At 37.4% G+C, this 24,946-nt stretch overlaps 1 protein-coding gene across 1 annotated transcript in view; it reads right to left on the bottom strand.

The window, feature by feature from the left end:
• Positions 1-3,847: 3,847 nt before the first annotated feature.
• The window catches only part of NNT (nicotinamide nucleotide transhydrogenase), a 44,442-nt gene continuing 23,343 nt past the window's right edge, over positions 3,848-24,946 (bottom strand). The window contains exons 16-21 of the mRNA XM_085326406.1: positions 24,146-24,325; positions 20,344-20,503; positions 18,945-19,026; positions 7,719-7,837; positions 7,267-7,382; positions 3,848-6,086 (exon numbers count right to left, since the gene is read on the bottom strand). Coding sequence (XP_085182532.1) covers positions 5,937-6,086; positions 7,267-7,382; positions 7,719-7,837; positions 18,945-19,026; positions 20,344-20,503; positions 24,146-24,325 — 807 coding nt within the window. The 3' untranslated portion in view covers positions 3,848-5,936. The remainder of the gene's footprint in view (positions 6,087-7,266; positions 7,383-7,718; positions 7,838-18,944; positions 19,027-20,343; positions 20,504-24,145; positions 24,326-24,946) is intronic.

Raw genomic sequence — 24,946 nt, 5'->3', positions numbered from 1 at the left:
GACTAGAACTAATTCATAAAATCAGCCCAGATCTTCTCAGCTTTTTACAGCTRTATATGAGATATGTCCTCTGAGGAACCACCACATCCAGCACATCATCTAAATGTGGACAAGTATTTCAACAGGAAAACAGGAAGCTGCCTCTCTCCCAGTTTGGTAGCACATTATAGATACAGGATAATAAGGTGGGGCTACTGTATCATTTCCTGTAAGATCAAATCCACAAAAAATACATAGGTTACTACCTCCTTCTGAGGCCAGTAGAAATTAGATGCCTTAGCAAAACCTAAGTATTTAAACAGTAATGCCATAATGATTTCATACAAGCCAAAAACAGAACAAGGTTAAAAAGGCAATTGCTACCTACTCTTGCTCCATTACTTGGCAAAAAAAAAAAAGGTTCTGATGTCTACAGACAAAATTCAGCAGCTATATGAGTAACTTTAACAAAGTCTGCTCACAAATCTAATTGACCAGGTACACACAGTGGTCAATATCATCTCTGAGAGTAAAAACATGCCTCAATGATGTCAGGAATGCATCCCTTGCCAAGTTCACAAACCTTCTTCACAGAATGAGACTTGAGCTCAAATCTATAAAGTCACAGATCCTTCAGAATAAGAAAATGTTAGAAATGAGGTGTAAAAGGCAATAGATAAACTGCCTACATAACTACCATTTGGTCACTTGAGGGTAGCTGGTTACAAATAACAGTTACAATGTTTGCTCTCTCACTGCTTGAAACACTCAAGAACACATTCTGGAGCTGTAGGTCCATTTCCGGTAGAAGTCTTTGAAGAGGAAGCAAGACCAGCAGAAAAGAGGTCCAGCTGAATGCAATTAATGCAATACCACACTTCCTCCTTAGAAGGAGGAGCAAATTCTGAATGCATGTAAAATCAGTTCCAAGCCTGAGAACAGTGGCAGAAGAAAAGAGGAATTCTCAACGACTAAGCAAACTTCACTGAACAACATGAAAATTACAGCAATACTTAGCACATGACACTATTTAGATTACACTCTTCTGGTTTCAAAACTCCAACATAACTAGAACACCTCATATAATACGCTTCTCTAAACAAGCCTTCAATAGATACCTTTGGGGACAGAATGTTGACAAAAAAAAGGGGAGGGATTGTTGATATGTTCATAAATTAGAGAAGAGTCAATTTCCTGTGTTGTGTTCGCACATTAACAAATACAACATGAAACACTTGAAAATGTAAGTTCATTGTACCATAGCCTATGACAACAGTGAGCTTCAGAGAACGTAAAATCAGAGAACCAAATGATTCTTCCTATYCACATCTGTAATATTTTAATAAGGAGTGGGCAACTGCTAGTTATTATTGCATGAGACATTTAACAGCTGCTTGAGCTTTTTACGTTCACTAGCTGTTAGTTTCCATTCTGCTAGGGATTTTTTAAATTATGGGTTAGACTGACCATGTAATAGAGTAATTCAATTTCATGCTGTGCTGAAGTTCAACCACAATCTTCTTTCAGAAGACACTTCTTACCGAGTGTAAAGCCCCCTAAGCCCTTTTGTCCTTCAGTTCTTTTGTTGCTTCCTTCCTTTAGTAGGGAGAGGTTTGGATAACAACCAGTTTTCAGGGTTTTGTCAATAAGGGACAGGAAAAGGTCAACAGACATAAAAAGCCTTCTTCTGCCCAGCGTGATGCCTAACTGCAAAACATCAGACTGTTGGTAAATGTCATATTCAGCACACTTAACAGAGGTCTACCATATATAATTTTTGTTTCAAAACCACACATAGGGGGAAGAAGTCTGATRTTTGCAGTAGACAAACAGTAGACTACTTTCTGATATAAAATTTGTGAAAAATCTATCTTTTCTGACCCACTTCAACCCTATTTTCAAAATATATGATCAACCTGGAATATTGTGACTAAGAACAACATTATAAGAGAGGTGTAGCTAGTAAATAAGGTTTAGTAACTATATTCTGCATCTGTGACTGACTAACTGTTTCATAAGAATGAAAATATAGCCTGTAGAGGTCAAAAAAGTGTTCAGAAGGGTGAATTTAAAAGTTAGCATTGTAGAATTCAGACAGCTGTTCCCCTAACAATTATGTAAAATTGAGTATTAATCTGTATTTTGTGCCGTACAGAAAAYTGGATTGGAGAGTGCCAGTGACTGTAGTCACAGGGCTACATGCAGCCTTAAACTGTATAGAAAGAAATTAAACTGATCAATTGTCCTGAAGGGGAGCGCACAAACTACTTACGCTCAGTTGAAGAAGTAGATCTCCCTCATTCTCAGGAGAATGTGTCTCCAGGTAAATGGAGGGGAAAAAAAAAAAAAAGACTATACTATTTCTCACACTTTTATTCTTCACTCTTTACTCAGACTTGCATTTTTCATCTCTATTTACTTGGAGAAAAAGTTCTCATCAAGAAATTCACGATAATAACCCTAGGCTAAAGATCACAAGTTAGTCTTTTCATTTTGCAAGTAATATTTTAAAATAATGTTTTAGAACTGTTCTTTTTCTACTTCAGACATCAGCTTTTGGAAAGTAAGATACTACTACATCCATTTCTGAAAGTGTGCAAGTACATTTCCTGTTCTCAAAAAGAACTATGTATCATATGATAACRTGATACAGTTAATGTAATAATATTTCCTCTGGACAGCTACACAGCAGCTGGATTATGCAAGTCAATACCATTTAAGAAATATATTATTTTTATATATATACACACACACACATATATATATATATATATATGTATGTATACACACACATACACACTTTTTTTAAACCACCCTACACTAGTCATATGGCTGGAGCAAGACTCATTGCAAGCTCCATGAAATAAATATTTGATCCATACCGCTTAGATATGCAACAGACTGCCTAGGCCTCCCAGTACTCAAATTCCTTACTGTAAAATCTTACTGCAGAATTTGACCACTTACACAGGAACATACATATTGGTGGAGCAAAAAGGTTTTTTGTTAACTTATTATAAATAATTAAGCTCTAGACTGGAAAGAATGAATTACACCCTAAAATATCTTTCTCATGCTCTAGACGTCTCAGAGTATGTCTRCTTTAGCAATTAGTATGGCACAATACAAACCAACCCGGCAAGTGAAACACTCTGCTGAGCACAAATTCATCTCYGTGTTTACAGGTCTTACTGTGGCCTACCTCTAGCTTTGCCCCCACTCTAACGCATCTTCTGTTATAGTTTCATCCAAAAAGAATCCAAGATTTGTATTCCAAGACTGCTCTGCAACAAAAACCAAAACACAGCAAGTGGAAAAAAAATGACAGGTTCATTTCAAAAGCAAACTCCTGATTCAGACTAAAAACTAGAATACAAAAATAGGTTCAGTCCCCAATTTCCCCATCCTTGGAAATGTTCAAATCAAAAACTTCAAGCAATTTGATCTAACTGGACCTGTTCTGAGCAAGGGATCAGGAMCAAGTAATTTCTAGAGAATTCTTCCAAACTAAGTTGGTCTGTGACTTTAAACAGTGCAACCGTTTCTACTGAAAACAAAGATCCAAGGCATCTCAAGACCACAGACATACACAGAAGACTGGAAAAATTCTATCARCTGAACAGAGATTAGCATCCTCCTTCCTCCCCATTTGTTCTTGCTGCACAACTCTGCCATGATCACAGTGTATTTTCTTAATCTTCTTGAGGCAGGCCTCCAAAAGAAAGGAAGTATTGCACTATGAATTCCTTTTCATTTTATCTTTCAGTCTCAATATGCTTTGGTGGTGTTTTGATCTTGTAATTCCCAGAAAGAATCTCAGACTACCTATCTACTCAGAAAACACAACAGGAAAGAAAAGAGACTGTGATCAATACAGAAAAATAACCACCTTTTTATTAGCACTTCAACAATTACCTGGTGTTCCACTGTAAAGTACAGTTTTAAAGATAACACTGGTACCTCTGTTTCATTACACAGCTTTATGTTTTGTTTCCAAAAAGGAAAAAAAGCTTCTTCCCCTCTTATTTTTATTTTTCCTTTTTTTTTTTTTTTAAGAAAAAAGAAAAGACATCTTAAGTTAGCTACATATAAGCAGAGATACATTGCATACTGCAGTTAGATACTTAGAAGTTTGGCAAGACAAAAATGTTCCAGGATATTATTCAGTCCCTTCAGATTTGTTTTTTGCTTAATTGGGAAGCAGGGARGGAGGGAGATAAATACAAGATCATTTTCTAGTCCTCTTCTCCTATTCCCCTCCTATTTTTGGCAGTTCTAAAAGCAAAGTGGAATACAATGAAATCAGAAAGCCATAGCATTCCAACATAGCTGCCACAATGTTTTAAATTAAAATTTAATTGCAAGTATTCTCATGCAGTGTACAACATACCAATGCTTATGTGCTAAGGTTTACTTTCAAATTATAGAAGAGATTTCTGAAAAGGGTAGCTTCTATCATACATCATTACATTTAACACACTACCTGTTTAAAGTCTTGGTTTTAAGCGATCTTCACATGAAAACAGAGGTAGCTAAGTGGAAAACATTTCTCACATGTTTTTGTATTTTATACAAGGTCTCAATACATTCTGTAAAAAAGATTTTTGTTCTATCAATCAAAATGGTTTAATTTCAAGACTTACTTCATAGTAGTTTGTCTTCCCCAGCCACTAATGCTTTCTAACACAAGTACAGCTATTTGTATTTAGCCTTTGTCACCATGGACAGTTGCTACATCATTATGCAAACATGATAAATTCATTTTATTAGGTAAATATTTGAGTTCCACTCAAGTATACTTAACATAGTAAAAACAAAACAGCAGTCTATGTCATAATTTGATTTGCTACTTTGCTGTGCTTATGGGAATTTAAACAGTACTTTTAATCAGATTAAGGAGAAGTCAAATAATGAAAACACTGGATTTTAAGCTTGGTATATTTCTGTGCTGTCCAAACAATAGCTTATTTATTTAGAAAAGTTCTAATGAACTCCAGCATCTTAAATATGTTAAAAAGTGCCTTTTCCAGCATCACAATAATGTTGATTAAGAAAGTATCACTGAATTTTAAAGCAGCAAATACAGTTAAAATTCAAAGTGAACAAAACTGAAACACTGGTCCAAATTCTATGAACAGATCAGGAATGCAAGATGTTTTGCCTGTGCAGAACTGGACCATATTTTTCCCAGAACACTTAAAAAGGCAACAACTGGAAAAGAGAGGAAATTTAGCAGCTGCTAAAAATAGTTAAGCAGTGCAGGTGTACATTTCCTTGTCAGGCTTAAAGATCACTTGGCAGGTCCCTGAAATCCTGTGTTTYGTTTTACGTAACGTAAGCAGACATTATGAAGAAAGTGGAACCGTACTGCAAAGAAAAACGACTTCCCTCAAATATTCTCAATTCACAGCATCCAGCACACTCACAAAAGGAACAGTTTGAATTTTTATATACAGATTTWATAGAATATTATACTGAGGTTCTCAAATTATATAAGCATGTTTGCAACATGTCTTATATTTTGATGAAATAGTTATTTTTATTCATACTGGCCAAAAARTAGCTCTGATAAGATGGAATACAATTTTGGCATAGTATTTTTAGTAAATTTCCATGACAGAAGCAGAGACAGTTAGAGGGAGGAAGCCAATAGCCACTTAAAGATGACAAAGGGTATTTGCTTCCTGCTTCCAACAGCTTATTACTCAACTTAGAAAGGACATTTTTATACTTCAACACATTGCCTCATGGGGAGATGTAGTTTGAAGGGCTAGAGTCCCCATCCTTTCAAAAAAGGATATACCCCTAACTGAACTACATCTTCTAGGAGTCAATGCAGTCTTCTCTAAATGCAAGCTGCACAGTGACAATAAAAGATCTTTCTAAGTCTTGATTTCTGTGACCTCTGTGACAAAAGCATTACCACAACCATGAGCAAGTTGAATATAAATCAGTATTTAGTTTTGATATGACTCCCTGACTTTGGCCTGCAGGGCATCACAAGTCTTCTTAGCATCTCCCAACAACATGGCAGTATTGGGTTTGTAGAAGATTGGATTGTCCACAGCTGCATAACCAACTCCCAAAGTTCTCTTCATTACAATGACCTGCGTATAAAGAGTTCATATTTGACACAAGCACAACCAACAATTATACCACCTCAAATGTCGCCAGCATGAAACCAACCTCAAACAAAAGGGAGAGAAAAAGATCCATGGCCAAAATAGGGTGCTCATAGCTAAGAAAATATATTTTAAATTTTAATATACCAGAAAAAAGAGTAATTGAAATCCAAGTTAGCTTTAGAAACATATTTCAGCACAATATATTAGTACACATCAGACGAATAAATTGCAAATAACACATCTGTTCACATGCTTTTACATTACTCCACATAAAAAGTCAAARATGGGCATTGGTGATTATAATTTAAAAGTGGTTCATCGTCCCTCCCTACCCCCTGCTCTTTTTTCTTTTAAAAACTATTTTAAGAACTCAGTCCCAAGACAACCACACACTCCAAATGAGCATTCACATCAATGCTTGGTGCAATGCTCTCCAGTACTTTTCTAGAATATTACTGTGTCATTGATTCATACATAGGATTTATAGAAAAAAACACTAAAATAAGTTTCAGCTAGTTTTAGCTGAGGTGTCAAATGAGTTAACCACCAGACTTTCACAAAAGAAATTGTGAAGCTGTATCAGTTTTAAACACATATGTTTATTTCTGAAATTGCGATAAATTGGTAAAATAGAAAAAATAAAACTAACAATGTGCCCTTGACACTGTGTACTTGAATAGTTCAGGATAACACAGCTGAACTTACAAAAAAAAAAAAAAAAAAATCTCCACACCCTACAAAGCTGGCTGTTCAACCCAGCCATTCACGTATTATATTCAAATATGGTATTCATTTTTGTATTTTTATCTCAGTGTTAAAGTTATCAAACAAAATTCCTGTAAAATATATCTTTCTACTGAAATATTTTAGATTTGCGGATGTGAGCAGAACATAATTTATTCTGATTTTTTTGAGAAGTACATTAATTGGTTTTATTGACTTCATTCACCACTTGTCTCGTTAAAGCAGACTGATGACTACAAAATCATGAAGTAAACTGCATCACACCTGCAGAATAGAGGCTATTTTATTGGACATCTTACAGAAGAACTTCTCATGGGAACAGAAAGGGTAAAATCTTCTTAAGAAAAACTTCTATAAACTATATTTTTAAAAGCATGCTGTCTACAGAAGAGCGCTAATGCAGCCCTGTTAATCTCACCTGTTTGGACTTCCACACTTCAAGAACTGGCATTCCAGCTATGATTGAGTTTGGATCTTCCTGAGCTGCTGAATTAACTGTATCATTTGCACCAATCACAAGCACCAAGTCAGTCTCTGCAACAAGAGAAAAAATAAGACTGAGGAAAAATTATTTTAATCTTCAACACTGAGGTTGAAATACTGTCATCTGTGTTAAATTTGGACCTCAGAAGCAAGGAACTCCTTGTAGTAAGCACTCTACAGACCTTTATAGGGATTTTYCCCAAATATCTTACAACCTAATCAGGAAAGTACACATGAGAGAATCCACGGATGCTTCTACTTCCAGTAGAAGTACTAAACTGTACAGCCTGATTGAGATTTCCTGTTCTGTACAGTGTAAAAGCAGAATGAAATAAATTGACAAGGACAAACTCAGTCTACAAGAAATTTAAAAGTTTGCATGCTAACCTGGGAAGTCTTCATTAATCTCATCCATTTCCAAAACAATATCATAGGGAACACCAGCTTCTGCTAGGAGTACATTCAACTGACCAGGCATACGGCCAGCCACAGGATGAATACCAAACCTAACAGGAAAGAAAGTCCAGCCCCATTAGTAGGTATGACCACTCTGTCTTATACAGTAAACAAATGGCCATCTGTGACCTACAAGGCTGAAAAGTTCTGAAAGCACGCACAAAACTATGATTTAAAAATGAAATAAAAGTTAAACCTTAAAAACAATACTGTAAGTTCTTTTCCAGTGTTGTAGGGAACTGAATGGGAATGAAAGGAAACAAAGCCCATAGATTTGATTCTTCACCTGGACAGCAGCTGCTCTTTTCCTGGAAAGTTAAAGAATGACTGACAACAGGTATGCAAAAGAATATGCTCATTTCCCAGTGAAGCTAAACACGCTAAGAGAAAATTTTAAATTCCTTCATCATAAAAAGATGTTTTCAGTAAGCTTTTGCACCTGCAAGAAAAGTGGCTTTGGAGAGCCTGCTGCAATAAAAATGCCAGAGACATTTCTAGTGACAACATGGGAGGAACTAATGGCCAGAAATATCAGGAAATACATTGTTGCAGGATGGAAAAGAGCAAGTTTTCCATGCATATAATCAACGGATTTGGCAAGTTATCTTCAATTACTTTTGAAAGTAACAAGGCTCCAATCACCAGTCAGGGCACATCACACACAGCAAGCATCTGTGTCCACCTTCAAAGCAGTACCATATTTAAAAACACATGACTGACACCTTTGGTTCTTTATGAATAAGTCTGTTTGCTATAAAATCACCCCCCACATTAATATTCTTTGCAGGTCCCCTCGTATCACTGAGGACCCAAAGCATCACAGAATAAAAGAACAGGCCACAATAACACTTTCTCATGAAATAGTCAAAACACTGTTCAGCCTTCCATAAAGAAAAGAACTCCTAGATCTAAGAATGCCCTTGGAAAATGACCTTGCTGTATTAGGTATCTGCACAGTCACCATACCCTAACACTCCAACTCAATAGAAATCTTAGTAGTGCACTCAACTTCAAGCAGAAGACATCACTTTGCTGAATTAGGGTAACATGCCACTTCCATCTAGGGATGATTGATCCAGGGAGTGGAAGAGTGTGGAGAACAGCTATGAAGCTATAGATGTTGAAATATAACTGATTTTTTTTTTTTTAAGTATTTTCAGAACTGCTCAAAGTCAGCTTACAGATAATACAGTGCTTGTGAACTACTAAATTCAGACAGATGCATCAATTTTGGGAGGCAAGAGGGCATGTTAAGGCATACGCCTAGTTCTCTAAGGGTAGTAACCTGACAGAGTTCAAAACAGAGATATTAAATTGATTTGTTCACAACTCCCAAAGATTTCTTTTCGTTAGATTCAAATCTATTCCTTGTGGGCAGATTATACTCTTCTACTGTCCCTGAATAAACTAGTCTGAGCATTTCTACTGTCCTGGGCATATACTATTTTCCAGTTTTGGAGTCATCACTATATATAATGCTGACTCAAGCACACCAGAAGTGTCTCATATGAACACTGCATATACTTGAAGCTAAATATTTAATAAGGAAGTCTACTCATTCAGAATAAGCAAAAATACCAGAGAAAACTTGCAAATTCTTGGATTTCTGAACAGAAATCTCTGAACAAAAATCCAAGCAAGGCAGAAGTGCAATAAAAGGACATCAGACAGACAACTTTGTGAAGGAAGGAAAGACTGATAAATCAACCTGCCTTAACAGAGAGACTGCCACAAATTTCTGTTTTCAACAGATCACCACTGTGATAGAAATGGATAATACATCCCTGARGGTCCACAAGTCACAGTCCAATCAGTGCAGCACACTTGTGGATTTAACACTCTATGAATACATCCTTAAAAGGGCAGCTCAGTGCTCCATCAGCAAGGCAACATTAAGACAATGCAAAGATGACAATTGTAACTCCAGAAACAAAATTAAGGACATATGATTAATCCACATCCTGTTAGATATACTATGATTTTAAGCTCTTGGTCAAAGAACAGGATAAAAAGCTAGCTTTACAAGAAGCACTTTAAAGGAACAAAGAAAAGATTATACTTAGCTAATAAACATTTGGGATCCTGATGTGAAGGATAACATCTAGAATCAGAAAAAGGAGAGCAAAGCACACAGGACAAAATATTAACAGCTTACACTTCACACCAATCGCTCAGTTATATAAGCCATGTGTGTGGATTGCAGCTAGTCCTAAACTGTACCAGATACAAATCACTTACAATACAGTACAAGAACTCTTATTCTGAAGCAAACTCAAGAAAATCATCACTCCTCTGGCAGTGAAAATAGATTTTCCAGCAAAATTCTCTTTTGTTCCTAATAAAATTATTTGAGCTTCTTTGTGACCGAAGCTGCTTTGGCAATACACAAGACAAAATTGTGTGTGTGTATAGCATTTAATAGAAACCTCACAAGTATTCTATTTCAGGGGCTGAAAAGCCAAAATTTAAGCTGCCAGGAGAAAGTATTTCACCTTTCATATAATCACAGAATCAGTAAGGTTGGAAGGGACCTCTGGAGATCTAGTCCAACCTCCCCGCTCAGCAGGGTCACCTAGAGCATGGTAGACAGGGTTGCATCCAGGAGGGCCTTGAAGATCTCCAGAGAAGGAGACTCCACAACCTCTCTGGGCAACCTGGTCCAGTGCTCTGTCACTCTCACAGTGAAGAAATTCCCCCTCTCGTTCAGGCGGAACTGAACTGTGCTTCAATTTCTGCCCATTGCCTCTTGTCCTGTCACTTGGGACAACTGAAAAGAGTTTGTCCCCGTCCCCTTGACACCCTCCCTTCAGGTACTTGTACACACATTGATAAGATCCCCTCCGCAGTCTTCTCTTCCCCAGGCTGAAGAGGCCCAGCTCTCGCAGCCGTTCCTCACAGGGTAGCTGCTCCAGCCCTCTGATCATCTTTGTAGCCCTATGCTGGACTCCCTYCAGTAGCTCCATGGCTCCCCAGTACTGGGGAGCCCAGAACTGGACACAGTACTCGAGATGAGGCCTCCCCAGGGCTGAGTAGAGGGGCAGAATCACCTCGCTTGACCTGCTGGCAACACTCTTCCTAATGCAGCCCCGGCTACCATTGGCCTTCCTGCCCACAAGGACACATTGCTGGCTCATGGTCCACTTGTCACCCACCAGCACTCTCAGGTCCTTCTCTGCAGAGCTGCTCTCCAGAAGGTCAGCCCCCACCTTGTACTGGTGCCTAGGGTTATTTGCCCCTAGGTGCAGGACTCTGCACTTGCCCTTGTTGAACCTCATGAGGTTCCTCTCCACCCAGCTCTCCAGCCTGTCCAGGTCTCTGAATGGCAGCACAGCCCTCAGGTGTGTCAGCCACTCCTCCCAGCTTGGTATCATCAGCAAACTTGGGACCCAGTCCTGAGCCCTGGGGGACACCACTAGCCACAGGCCTCCAACTAGACTCCGTGCCACCGATGACAGCCCTCTGAGCTCTGCCTTTCAGCCAGTTCTCAACCCACCTCACTGTCCACTCGTCTAACCCACACTTCCTGAGTTTATCTAGGAGGATGTTATGGGAGACAGTGTCAAAAGCCTTGCTGAAGTCAAGGTAGACAATGTCCACTGCTCTACCCTCATCTACCCAGTCAGTCATTCCATCATAGGTGGCTATCAGATTGGTTAAGCAGGATTTCCCCTTGGTGAATCCATGCTGGCTATTCCTGATCACCTTCTTTTCCTCCATATGTCTGGAGATGACATCCAGTCATCTTTGACTTCACCATTCCTGGTGAGAGGTTGCAGGGTAGGGTGGAAATAAAGAAAAGAAAAGGACAAACAATCTTGGCTCAGAGTTATGGCATGGACAATCGGCTTCTGACAGACTCTGCTTGAAACCACTTACTGCGTATTCACAGAGTTTGAGAAGGTTGCTCACACAAAAGCTTTCTGGAAAAAAAACCCAAAAGACACTGAAATGACATACTAAAGTCTGCTTCTGAGAACCCGTGAACCAAATATGACAGTCGCCTGCCAGTATCTCTTCAAACTAGATATGCCAGTGTATCAAAAATATTTGCTAAGAATTACGTGCATTTCTAACATTTTCATAATTTCACAAAATAAGATTTATACACACCTGCAGTGAAATCGTCAACTCCAACTGGAAGTAGAATTCAAGCAAGCAGTGGGTGGGGGGGAAAGAGGAGGAAGCTAACACAAACATCATGTTCCCAAACACAGATGTACAACTTTCACAATATCCACAAGAATTATTTCAAAAATGCCACATCTAAATGATGCACAGTATTCCATAATTTCTGTATCAACTCAAAAAAAAAAGCAAAACCAAGAAACAACACATTTCACAGAAATAAAATATTCCAGAAGCTAAAATCCTTCACGACCAGCAACAGGTCTAACAAAAGCTGTATATTCTGGTCCAGACCCGCAACAGTAGCGGTTCTTCAAAACTGCCTTCTTCAYGGCAGAAACCCTGTATCACGTATGCTCTCCCAGATGTTTAAAATGAACCTCTACAATTGTATTTAAAACATTCAAAACATTAATGATTTTAAAAAGGAGGCATGTTTTATGTTTTAAAGCAAAAAATTGCTAGGTAAGCTTTTTTTTTTTTTTTTTATATGCTTTAAATAACAGTGATGCAAGAACCCCTTTTTTTTTTTTTTTTTTTTTTTTTTTTTTTTTTTTTTTTTTTTTTTTTTAATCAAGCACAAGCGTTGCACTACTGACTTTCTATTTTGATGACACTGTTTGGGATAAGGCATGACCAGACTGAAAACAAGATTCAAAATCATGCTGTGGCTGACTTGAAACATTATTCTGTTCACTGAAAGACAAAATTCACCAAGATTTTTTCTTCTGGACCCTGACTAAGGCTGTATGACATGGGCCTTGCTTCTCACCTCCAATTCTCAGATGTTCAGCTGAAGTGAGCATACATCCTTGCTACTAACAGACTTCATACCTAAATAACATGACTAACAGGAAAGGACATTCAGCTTTTAGCCTCAGAAAAACAACACAACAAAGTGAGAAATTAGTTYACATTTCTAACCTTTTCCTGTAATACAGACAGGACATTTTCTTTTTAAGTTAGGCTAGAGATCTAGAACTCCTGGCACACACTTGGCATATCTAGTATTGCCCATACGGCCCTTTCTAACACARAAAATGTTTAAATTCTAGTGCAAATAAAGTTACTATTAGTAACATGAAAAAAAATCTGCATTAAAGAACTGAAGAATCTCAAGAAGGAAATTACTTTTTCTACAGTTAGAGTCAGTGTCTTTATTTACTACAATTGGTTAGATAATGTTCTTGTAATCAATATTGAGAGAGCTAGCATATACCTAACCTAATGCAGAAGTGTTTCAAGATCACTTCATGCATGCAAAGATAGTATTTCTGTCATTATGCCAAAGCTGGACAAAGTGATACAAGTAAGTAACATCTGGCTGATGCCTAGTTTAGCTTGCTCAACATTTTACTAGTTGCACATACAGAAAATAATTTACAAAGGGGCTCTGCTTCACCTCCTCTTTTTCCTCCTCCCCATTCACTTTATTTGTACTTTCACAGAGATGATTCCTCTGCTGCCTTACAGACAATGATGTGTTATTCAAGGTAACAGAACAAAAAACCCTAGATAAACTGGGAAGTCCAGTATTCCAATATCTGACAGCTTGAATCCAGCCACATAATAGTGTCAGTTGCAGTGCAGCACTGTGATACTTAGACTGTGATTGCTAAGCAAAGTGTAATGCTTTCCCACACATTATAGATTACCTGTGGATTACTAGCATCAAAGCACACAGCTAGCTCAGGTGCTAGCTTGGGACATGCCTCTGGCTACAAGATTTCTCCAGAAGCAGTACCTTGGCACAGACTGGCTCTGCTGCAGTCAAGTAGGTTTAGAAAGAGTGTGCTAATAACCAAATCACTATTTTTCTTACTCAAATCACTATTTTTCTTACTCAAATAAGGGCTAGCACTCTCTATATTTCCCACTATGTTAGGAGAATTTATGACTACAGGGGCAACCACACTGGATTCAAGCATATGGCATGCACCTTATCTCAATGCCTCCCAGGAGCCCAAATGACAAGCAGCAAAACACAGCATGTCTTTATAAAACACAACAAACTGAACTAAGAAGTTCATCTGCAGCCTAGCTGACCAATACAGAACCAACGACACACTCCCACTACACTCCCACCAACATTTTTATGCCCTTATATCCCTGCAGCAGCAGCTGCAAGGTTTACCAGTTCTCTCTGGCTGCACAGATTTGAGCTAACAGACCGTTGGACTGCATTTGTCCCTCCATCTGCAGCATTTATAATTCAGAATCCAAACTTGACCATAAGGAAAACAGAACTGACATACATGTACTCACTTAGTGTCTTCCTAGTAAATATACTCCAGCTGGAAACCTGTATCAACACACATTGTTCTCAACTTGCTATTTAGACATTGTGACAGTAATTTGATGAAAAACTGAGCTATGTAACATATTAAGATTGATTGGGGCAGCATCTTACCTCCTCACCTTTTAAAATTCTACCAAGTTTTCTTGTATATAGAGCAAGAAAGATAGATTACTGTAAACTAATTAAACAATTAAGTTAATCAATTTACTGAGTTACTCAGAAATGTGTTAGTACCACCCATCCACATGATCTACTACTCACAAACAAAAAACACCAAGAAAAATAGACTCTTGAACGTACTTGATTAAAGCCCAGCCATAAAGGCAACAATAAAGATTCAAAATTGCAGATCCAACACTAAATCCATCCTATCACATTCTCAGGGCAAGAAATCTGTTTCCAGTGATCAAAAGTAATCATATTAAGCAGTATCAAAAGACAGAAATGCAAGTCCTGCAAGATACCTACCAAAGAAAATTRATTCCAGAAAAAAAGAAAAAAGCCTTTTACCAACTAATTTGAAAGGCTCTTCAAAAAGTAATCTGTGTTTCCCTCAGCTATGAGAGTTAAAAGAAAACCATCATACTTTAATTATCAGTTAGTGCTTTATACGGAGTTCCTGAATCTACTGTTTTAAGAGTCTTCTCATCCTGGAATTAAATTTCATTATCATGAGTACTATGTAGGAACTTGAAACATACTGATAGAAAAAGCTTTAGGTAAGTGATACTGTGAAAAGCTAAGATAGTTAACTTGGTGTGGACATGAACAATGCTGATTACCCATTGCATATGAGAACGCATAAAATTTAAAGATGTATTATATAGAAGAAATCAGAATTTTGCAACTAGGGGCTTTTGAAGAACACAGCATGTTACTGAAGACCATTGGTAAGATGAGAAACTTCAAAAATTCACTCAGTTTTAACTTTGCAGAACTGCAAAACTAGTTACAGAACACAAATCACAGGCCAACAAATTCTGGAGACTATGGGATTTAGGTTGTGAAAAGACTTGTTGTTTCACCTACCCGTAACAAGAAAAAGCTATAATGAAAGCTCAGCAAAACACAGGTTTTTTTACATGATCCTACTAATGCATTAAAGATGTGATCTGCTGCAAGAGATTTTAAGTTAGTGATGATGTTAGCTATGCAATTTGATAACTAAAAGTCTGAAGTTTCCCCAAACTCTCCTGTATTTCTGAATTTAAACCCCAGTCATAAAAGGTTATACATCATGTTATGTAATCTATGTTATTCACTGAGAATGTTATGGCTATAGGCAAAGTAAATGAAAACAACAGCGTCTCTGGATCAATCGTGAGCCTTGAAGCAAGAAAAGACCATATGACAGATGCAATTTTTCTTGGCACAGTATGGGCATTACAAGTTGATGACAATCGTATGTCCATGCTGGCACTCTTCCACAGCGGATGTGTGTGTCACTACATCTGGATGGCGAGCGTACTAGGGTCCCGAGGCACTCCAGGCCTACTGAAACCAGAGGGACAGCAGCTGCACTCAATGAACACCGTGGGAGCTTCACGAAGTGAGGAAAGGCCTAAATTACCACAAACTGTAAATACAGATTTATTTCATTAAAATACTAGGTAACCACTGCAGTGATCCCTTTCTGAAATTGACTCATTTCAAATATAAGCCAGTTATTTCAAGGATTCATTCACATTTCTCCTCTGCAAAGCCAACATAAGGCAAAACCAATAACCCCTTATACCACCAGGATTAATAAAAATGTCGCTAATCCACACAGAAACTCTGAAATGAAAGCCAAAAGCACACGACACTGTCATTGCATTAGCCCAAGAAAGGTTCCTTTGTTGCACAATTAACAGGTCTTCAAAATTTTAAACGTAATTTGGACACATGTAGCTTTTACACTAAGCATGGGAAAATAAGTTATAAAAAGAGTTGCTCCAGGACGCAGTTTCACCAGCATACACCCTCACTTCTCAYGTCTGCATACACAAATGAAAACACATAAGCAATTTTATGTATAAAATTGCAACATTCTGAGTGAACATTAACAAATAACTTACTAAACACTCCAACCACCCTGCTTTTATCCATCACAATACATGCTGTAAAAAAAAAAAAAAAAAAAAAAAAAAAAAATGCAAAGAATTATATGCATCTTTGCTACGAGTTTGAAAAAAATACTGAAGAAAAAACTAAAGAAACGCTAATTCCTAAAGAATTGATTCCAAAGGAAAGTCGCCGTGTATGTGAAATAAACAAAAAGAAATCAGAGAACGCGTCTGACTAACAAGCATCAGTCCACAAATATTTTTTCAAATGAAAACTAAGACTTGAATAATTTTAAAATATTAAGTTACAGTAATTAGAAAATAGTTTCCCAAATAATTAGCAAGACAGACATGATGTTAGCCTTCCAGTGCTTTCAATACCTGTGAGTTTTATGAAAAAATGGAAGGAGACTTGAGGCCAATACTGGAACTTAAAAATTATCTCTGCTTTTTGTAACAGTACTCCACAAGATTGGCCACATGCACTCCAATAATTTTTCCATGCAACACATGGAAAGACTCTTAGAACAAGTATTGCTTACAAAAGCCAAAATTTTATGGTAGGTCAATGAGAGTAAGCCCAAGAAAGATGATTAAGAGGTTGGAGCATCTCCCATACAAGGAGAGGCTAAGAGAGCAGGAACTGTTCAGCCTGAAGGGAAGGCTCAGAGGGATCTTAATGTTAAGTATCTGATGGGAGGAAGTAAGGAAGACTGAGCCAGACTCTTCTCAGTGTTGCCCAGTGACAGGACAAGAGGCAACAGGCACAAATTTAAACACAGGAAAATCCATCTGAATATAAGAAAAAAATGTTTTATTTTAATGGTTATTGAACACTGGAATAGACTGCTGTGCGAGGTTCTGGAGTCTCCATCCCTGGAGATGCTCAAAATCTGACTGGACAAAGCCCTAAGCAACCTGCTGTAGTTGACCTTGCTTGGAGCAAGGAGTTGGCTGGACCAATCTCCAGAGTACCTTCCAACCTCAACCATTCTGTGAGTCTATGAAGATTCAGAATACATTAAAATAGTGACAAAAGATCATCTCTTCAGTGGCTTCTTTCTGAASAAATCAGACTGTAGAAACCTTAAAAGTATGGTGTCAGAGAAGACCACAGCTCTGATGCTTGCAAAGAGTCAAAAGCAAATCAGGAAGTATATACTATGAAAGTTGAAGTCCTGCTGCAAACATAAGATAAGCAGATTGACCTATGAGGACTTTTGAGGAATGCATCAGACTAGAGATCTACTTTAAGAAAGAGACTGTCTGTAGCAGCTCTTACTCCAAACTTAAGAAGCATCTTGCAGATGCTCAGAAGCTTCTACTGGTAAATATTGAATGTCCTTAGCTATCCCGCAGTGCAGAAGGGGTTAGAGGAAAAGAGTAGAAAGACAAGGTAGACTAGATTTTTAATTTATGAAGGACATCAAATATTTTCACACAATTTTCAACTTTCTTAGTACTGTTTCCAATATTCCAGCTAGAACTGAACATTACTGCCCATACATTTTACTGCTACCGCTGCATAGTAGTGAGCACTGCTGGTGTAATTTATCCCAGTTGTTGCAAGTAAGTTATCCTAGGAAAGAAGAGAATTCTGTCCTTGATGCAGAGGCTGTTACCTGATCTACTTTTCCATGTCATACAGGACTGACACTAGCAAACACTTTCTCCATACTGCAGGAAGCCATCCTTTCCTGCCTAGGATTCAGGACTATTTCCATCACATCCTTCCAACTGTTCCCCAACAGTTTCATAAGCAGAGGCATCAATTCCCTTAGAAAATTATGACCTTTCTTTGAAAGAAATCTCCCTTAATGGATGCTTCTCTAGAAGGCATTTCGAAGCACTGTTCTGTCCTTTCCTCCCTCTCCTCTCCTCCACTGACTACAAGCACAGAATCATAGAACTGTTAAGGTTGGAAGGGACCTCTGGAGATCATCTAAGTCCAGCCCCCAAAACAAGCGGCCCATATGGGGACTGAACCTGCAACCTTGGCATTATTAGCACCATGCTCTAACCAAATGAGCTAAACAGTTACACAAAGATTTTTTTTCTCCGCACTGAAGTTAGCTTTTATGATTATTCCTCACAGTAAMATTTTTTCCACAAAGCAGTTGCTTTCACAGAGATCTCCAAACTCCATCTGTAGAAAAGGCAGTTGGTTGTTCCCTTGAACTCAGTACAAACTACAATAAAATATTACTTTTCAAAAAACTGCACTGCTGGTTTTGTAGAGAAGCACTGCTATTTCTAAAGACAGACCATATCAAAATAAGGAGCTAAGATTCTGTACAGAAAAGATTGTTGCAACAATAAGAAGTAACAAATTTAAATCTATTCTTCTTGAGTGAACTTCAGCATAGCACCAAAGAATAAAGGAAATAAAATTATTCTCCAGCTACTTTCAAAACCCAAATTTAACAAAAGCATAAACAAACTTAATTTCCTGAAATTAGCAAGAGGTAGAAACATCTGTTAGRATAAAGCATGAAATTTCTAGATACTCAGCTACAGGTTAGTAAGACTACAACATTTCTCCAACTGATATTTCTCAGAGATCAGTGTAAGAATGACTGTTGAAAGAAAAATGAGATGCAAAACACAGACTTGTAGGGGGTTTTATGCAATAAAAATAAATAAATAAAACAAAACATGGTAATACTTTTCAGCAAGAAAAGTACTTACCTGACATTTTTCCCTTGTTCTCTCAACATCTTCACTAGATCTGCTATGGGGTACTGAGCTTTTGCTGCACATAGACCATAACCTGAAAGTACATCCAGTTTTAAGCTATTTTTCTGTTTCAGTACAGACAGAATAGTTACAAGAAATATATTTACCTTTCATACAAACAGAATCTCTCATCAAAAAACATCAGATACTTTTATATTCTCATAGGAGTTTCATCCTGAATTCATCTGTAATTCATCTACTCTTCTTGGTTTCCTGACCAGTAACAGTACAGCAGCTTGACCAGTCAAGCTACACAAATAACTTATTTCAGCTTCACTGAAGCATGAATTCATTACTCTATTAGAAAAGGATATTTCAGATGGACGCATTCAAAAATTGAAACAGAGGCTATTATCAGATGACTATTGCAAATCTGGTAGCCAACTATAGCTTTTAGCAGCAAATAAYATTTTCAGGTTTTCTACATTTGAATCATTTCAACATAGCAATAATGCCTAGGAAGAAAGTACAGGGTATAGATTGTTAATGTTTTCCTAACACTTTAACTACAGCAGTAAGAGACAAACTTCTTGAAGGTATGCGTGACCTTGTTTGAAACAAAGGTAGCTTTCCAAATTAGAACACTACCTAACCCATGGTTTTGTTTAAATTGAAAAACAAAACATGAGAAGACTGATTTTAGCTCCCCCCCCCCCCGTTTCAATGTTAAAACAAAATTTAACACAATAATCATGCTACGTAGCTGAAGTAAAACAAGTCTTAAACTATTCAGCATCTTGCTTCTCTTAAGAGGAACCGCTGCTATTGAACCATATGAAGCTTATGGCTGACCTAAGAGTTTTAGAGAAGTCATTGTATTGTATTCTCGCTTTTTTATTATTATTTATTATTATTATTATTATTCCAGTATTGACTGGATACTCATTTGGATTTAGATGTTTCTCTGCAGGTTTCCCAATAAAACAATACAAACCTTAAGCTAGTAAAAATTGTGCAAGAAACACAAAAATAATCTGCCATTGCAGTATCTTAAAGGATAGGTAATTCCTTAACGGGAACACTGGCACCTGGAAACTCGTACCATAACAGCCGTACACAAAACTAACTACACATAATTTGCAAAACACAGCCCTTGTCCTGAAGAATTTAAAATCTAAATAAATAGGACAAAGTTTGTGAAGAGACATACACACAGAAAAATAAAGTGACGTACGCATGTCAACGCAGAGGAATGGTGACTAAACTGGGAACAAAAACAGACCTCCCATAACTCCTTTTGTGCTGCACAACACCTTTTATGCTGCTGTCTTACAACCGCAAAATAGATTATAGTTTTGTTTAAATGACACATCCTCTGAAAGTCATACAGTACGAACCATAAGAGTCTTACCTGGGGTAATAATAATGTTATTGGCTTCCTTCATCATTTCAACTGCATTGTCCAAATTGATTTCTGTGTGGGTTCCAGTAATTTCCATAGGCTTCCCACCAGCTGTTGATGTGGTGCCATAGCCTCCTAGAATCACATTTGCAAGGGAACGGTTCATAGCCTGAAAGACAAAAGAGTTTTGATCAGCTAATGATGAAATCCAAGAACAAAAGAGAAGAAATGTCCACAAAGCAATCTTCTAGAAATACTAAAAGCTTCCTGACAATAGTATTATTTGTCTGCTAGCTTTGCTTGCTTATGACTCAAAACTTCTTAAAACAGACTCCTTAAAATAGAAACCTATATTAAAGTGATGGTAGCCAAACATTAGCTCCTACCAACATCTGTTACACACATAATAAGAGAGAATCAGCATCTCTGTGAAGAAAATAAAAGAAAAAAAAGAAAAAAAAAGAGAGAAATGAGAACTTAAAATAGGAGTTCAAGAGGAGAACATGTCCTGAGAATTCAGCTCTGTAGATGCATAGCTAGGGAAAACTCACTGGCTAAATCCTTTTGCTGGCACATATCTTTGAGTGGGATTCTGTAGCCATATCTGGCAATATTTGGAAGTAGGCAAAATTGTAACTCCAGTGAGGAAAAACTCTCGAAGTAGAAAAGGAACAAAATAAATTAGTTCTTTAAACACGTCATCCATCTGCTGTTCTAGGTCACAAACCACAGCAAAATTTAAGAACGGGTATGCAGACACACACATACAAGCAAGAAAAACCCCACGCAAAAGTATGCTTCCAGGTGTACAGTTTCCACTAACATGCCATATTATACAACAAGGTTTTTGCCATAGTCTGAGAAAATACACCATTTTGTGAAATTTTACATTTAGCAAATAAGCAGCACCACCACAAGATGTTAGAAGAACTTCTGTTTACCCTGGTACATCATCAGTGTTTCAGCTACTATAAGGAAGGAGCACAAACGGGCCCAAATGCAGGCTTTCTGGAATCAACATCTTCACAGTGACTACAATAGTTCACATCCTTTAGAAATACATTGCCTTTGATATGTATCACAATATTAAATCTTCACAGAGGAATACAGACTAGTAGCAATACTATTACAGAAGTTAAATGCCAGGTAAGACAGTCTGGACAGGAAAAAAAAGACTTTTTAGATATTGCATACTCACTGGGGCCAATATTACAAGAAGCAAAGCACTTTAAATTCTCTTTTAAACCAACAAAAAACAGTAAAACAAACTCAGAGATCAGTCAGGTCAAATGAAAAAAAGTTTAAACATTTATTAGGTATCTGAGAATCCACACATGGCAAGTGTGAGATTGAAGCATCCTTGCCTGGCTATGTACCAGAGAGCCAAGGAAAGAGGAAGGAAGTCTGGCAAAAAAGGAGTGGTACAAAAGTCTGCAGGATGAGTCGAGACCTCTTTAAGCAACAATTAACAAACGCAACTAAGGTCTACCTAGTATAGCGACAGTGTGGTAAGTCCTATATAGCCTCTACCATCTTGTTTATCACTACAGACCAGAAACACAGATGAATAAAATCTTGACTTTACCATTCATATGTAACGCAGCTACCAGCAAAGAGCCCTTTTTGCTGTGCATATACAGGTAGGTGATACTGTCTTGGAGTTTCCAGCCCAGGGAAAACCAAATCATTGATCCCCAAGAACATCGAGTCTTCTCACACCATACCATGACCATGTGAGCAGCATGGCTCATACAAGTAATGAAGAGGATCTAACCTGCAAGATCATTGCAGAATTTGTCTCTTTTCCTGCTCTGTCCTCATTACCCACTCATTCTCTTCCTCACTCCCCACCCAATTAATGGCTCCTCTTATCTGAAACCTTTTCCCACCAAACATCCCCAGTATACAGATGCTCATACTACTTTGCAATGAAGAAGTATTCACTCTGCAAAAAACAGGGAGAAGGACGTGCTAATACAATACAATACAGGTTGCATTCACATTGTCAAAGGCAGCCCACTTCATGAGATGAGGATCTAACAGCACATGCCTTTGCTTTTTTTGTTTAAGTCTTGTCCTTAACTCACCCTACTAATAGCCACAAAAGGTGGGCGGGTAGAAAAATATGTATATTTTATATATATATACATATATATACACACACACATATATAAATATATCAAACAGATATGAGCACAAAAACTTTAAGATATTACATGAACACATTTTTGGCAATTTTATTAACTCATGTAAAAGCTTTAAGAGTTTATCTGAATAGGTTTTGGGTGATTTAGCTAGTTTTATCAYAAAAAGGTCATTAAAAATGTTACAAAAGGAATGTTTTAACCATTACGATGTTACCACAATCACCTTCTCATCTGAGCTACAGAAGTTTCAAAAATACTCTGTTTTGGATGAAAATCATAGTGGGGGGGGGGAGGGGGAAGAACAGCATTACAGATGCATGTTGCTTCTATAGCATAAGTTGTAACAGCCTAAAACAGCCTATTAACACACAGGAGCTGTTTTTCTCCTGAAACACAGCTTGAAGACAACAAAGATGCTGCACCCCTTGGTTATAATAATAGTTTTTAAAAGCAATAATTTCCATTAATGGAAGTAGAGCCAAAAAGAATAATGCTGTAGGAGAAAGTTATTCTGTTTATTGTGCAGAAATACAAACTGATTTCAATTACACTGATTGACTGACTATAATTGTCTAAACTGAGCTGTGGAAACACAAGGTCTCCTGAATTTTATGTCAAAAATTAAACTTAAGTTTGAGAAATACAGAGAGCTGAACCCCTCTGCCACAACATAACTATTTTGTGAATTACAAGCCCAGGCTTCAAATTTACACAGGCTCCTCCAAACAACAGATACCAATATCTCTACATTTTGTGAGTGCAAACAGAGGAGCTAACAATCAAAAAAGAAAAGGGGGGACAGGAAAAGAAAGTTGAAACTACAGAGTGAGTATCCTACCGGTAAATGCATATCCAACGGATTACATTTTTATCAAGCCTTTCTCCAGTTACCTGCAAGAATCTGATCTGCACTTTAAAGAACATACATTTTACATCTATCCCACAAGCATCTACTTTCTACTGATATGGACTAAACTGCCAATTATACACACACAAAAAAAAATGTAGGCATCCCATATGCCATGATCTGATTTTCTTTTGAGAAGGGCATACAAGATGTGCAGAAAACAACAAGACTCTTAAAATTCCCACTGTGGATTGTACTGAAATATGATTACAAAGTTAAAGTTTCCTCTGACATAGAAATTAGTATCAGAAATACATTAATGCAAGCCTGCTGCCACCCAGTGGTACTTCAAAGTAACTGTTCTCTGAACAAAGTAGTTAGCACACTTTGCTATACTTCAAAAAACAATGTTTAAAGTTAATCTCTAATCAAACCACACATTGTAGGTTTTATAAGAACTCATTTTTGAAAATATTTTCTGCTGATAAAGCAACAAAATCTTAAGCTTAACAACACTGCAGAGTGACATGATTAGGCAATAGAGCACAAGTAATCATACTTACCTGGGTTTATACTCAAGACTGAACACATAAGTCAGTGTAAAGGCCTTCTTCAATTTCATTGAGTTTTGAAGTCTCTCTCCAAAGCCAAATAGGTATGATTTGTATCCAGACCAACAAATTCCATACGGAACTTTCTAGTCTCTAAATACCTGCTAGTCTGGTCTTCTGATTGCTAATCACCTTAGCAAATGTTCCAAGCAAGGGTTTTTTATACTGTTTGGCAAAAACAAGCACAATTTCTGTTTGGTTCTTACCACACACATGATGTAAGAGAGGATGGCCCCAGAGGAGCCAATGAGAGCACCAACAATCGTCAGCAAGTTGTTGTTCAGCAGGAAGCCCTCAGCGCACAAAGCCCATCCAGAGTAACTGTTCAGGACAGTAATAACTACAGGCATGTCAGCACCTCCAATAGCTGCTGTTAAAGTGACACCCTGGAAATGGAAAGAAAATACACACTTCAAAATTACCTATAAATGCAGAGAAGACAGTCCATCTGCAGTATTAGAAAAATAAATGTAGTTATGTAATAACAAATCCAAGCATCTTCTACATAAGAGAGATCAAGTTGTGGCCTGAGCATAGGACTTACTGATTCTGCTTAATAAGAGGGGAAAGGAAAGCACTCCACTATCCTCATCCAACATTTATTCACAATTTTTAAAAACAAACACAACAACACAGTTCTGTGGAACTATTCACACTAGTAAGTTATTCGTATTGAATAGTTTTTGCAAGACTCAGCTTACAGCATGGTAATATTCAGGTAAATGTTGCAACAGCTGGAATAAGTTTAGGAGGGAAGTATAAAGATAACTTTATAAAGTTATCATGACAATCTGTACATCCAACGCTCTTATAATTCTTTTAAGGATGAACTTTCCAAATCACGGAATCATAGAATGGTAAAAGGTTGGAGGGGACCTGAGGATCATCTAGTCCAACCTCTTTGCTCAAGCAGGGTCTCAGAAAGTCTTTTAAAATGCAGTTTGTCATATAAAAGGCTCTATTAAATAATAGCTGCAAAAAATACATAAATACATGCTTGTTCTTCA

Source organism: Rhea americana, unplaced genomic scaffold (genome assembly GCF_003343005.1).
Source record: "Rhea americana isolate MKP2758 unplaced genomic scaffold, rheAme1 scaffold_13, whole genome shotgun sequence".
Classification (NCBI taxonomy): Eukaryota; Metazoa; Chordata; class Aves; order Rheiformes; family Rheidae; genus Rhea; species Rhea americana.
This window is presented reverse-complemented; position numbering and strand designations above follow the sequence as displayed.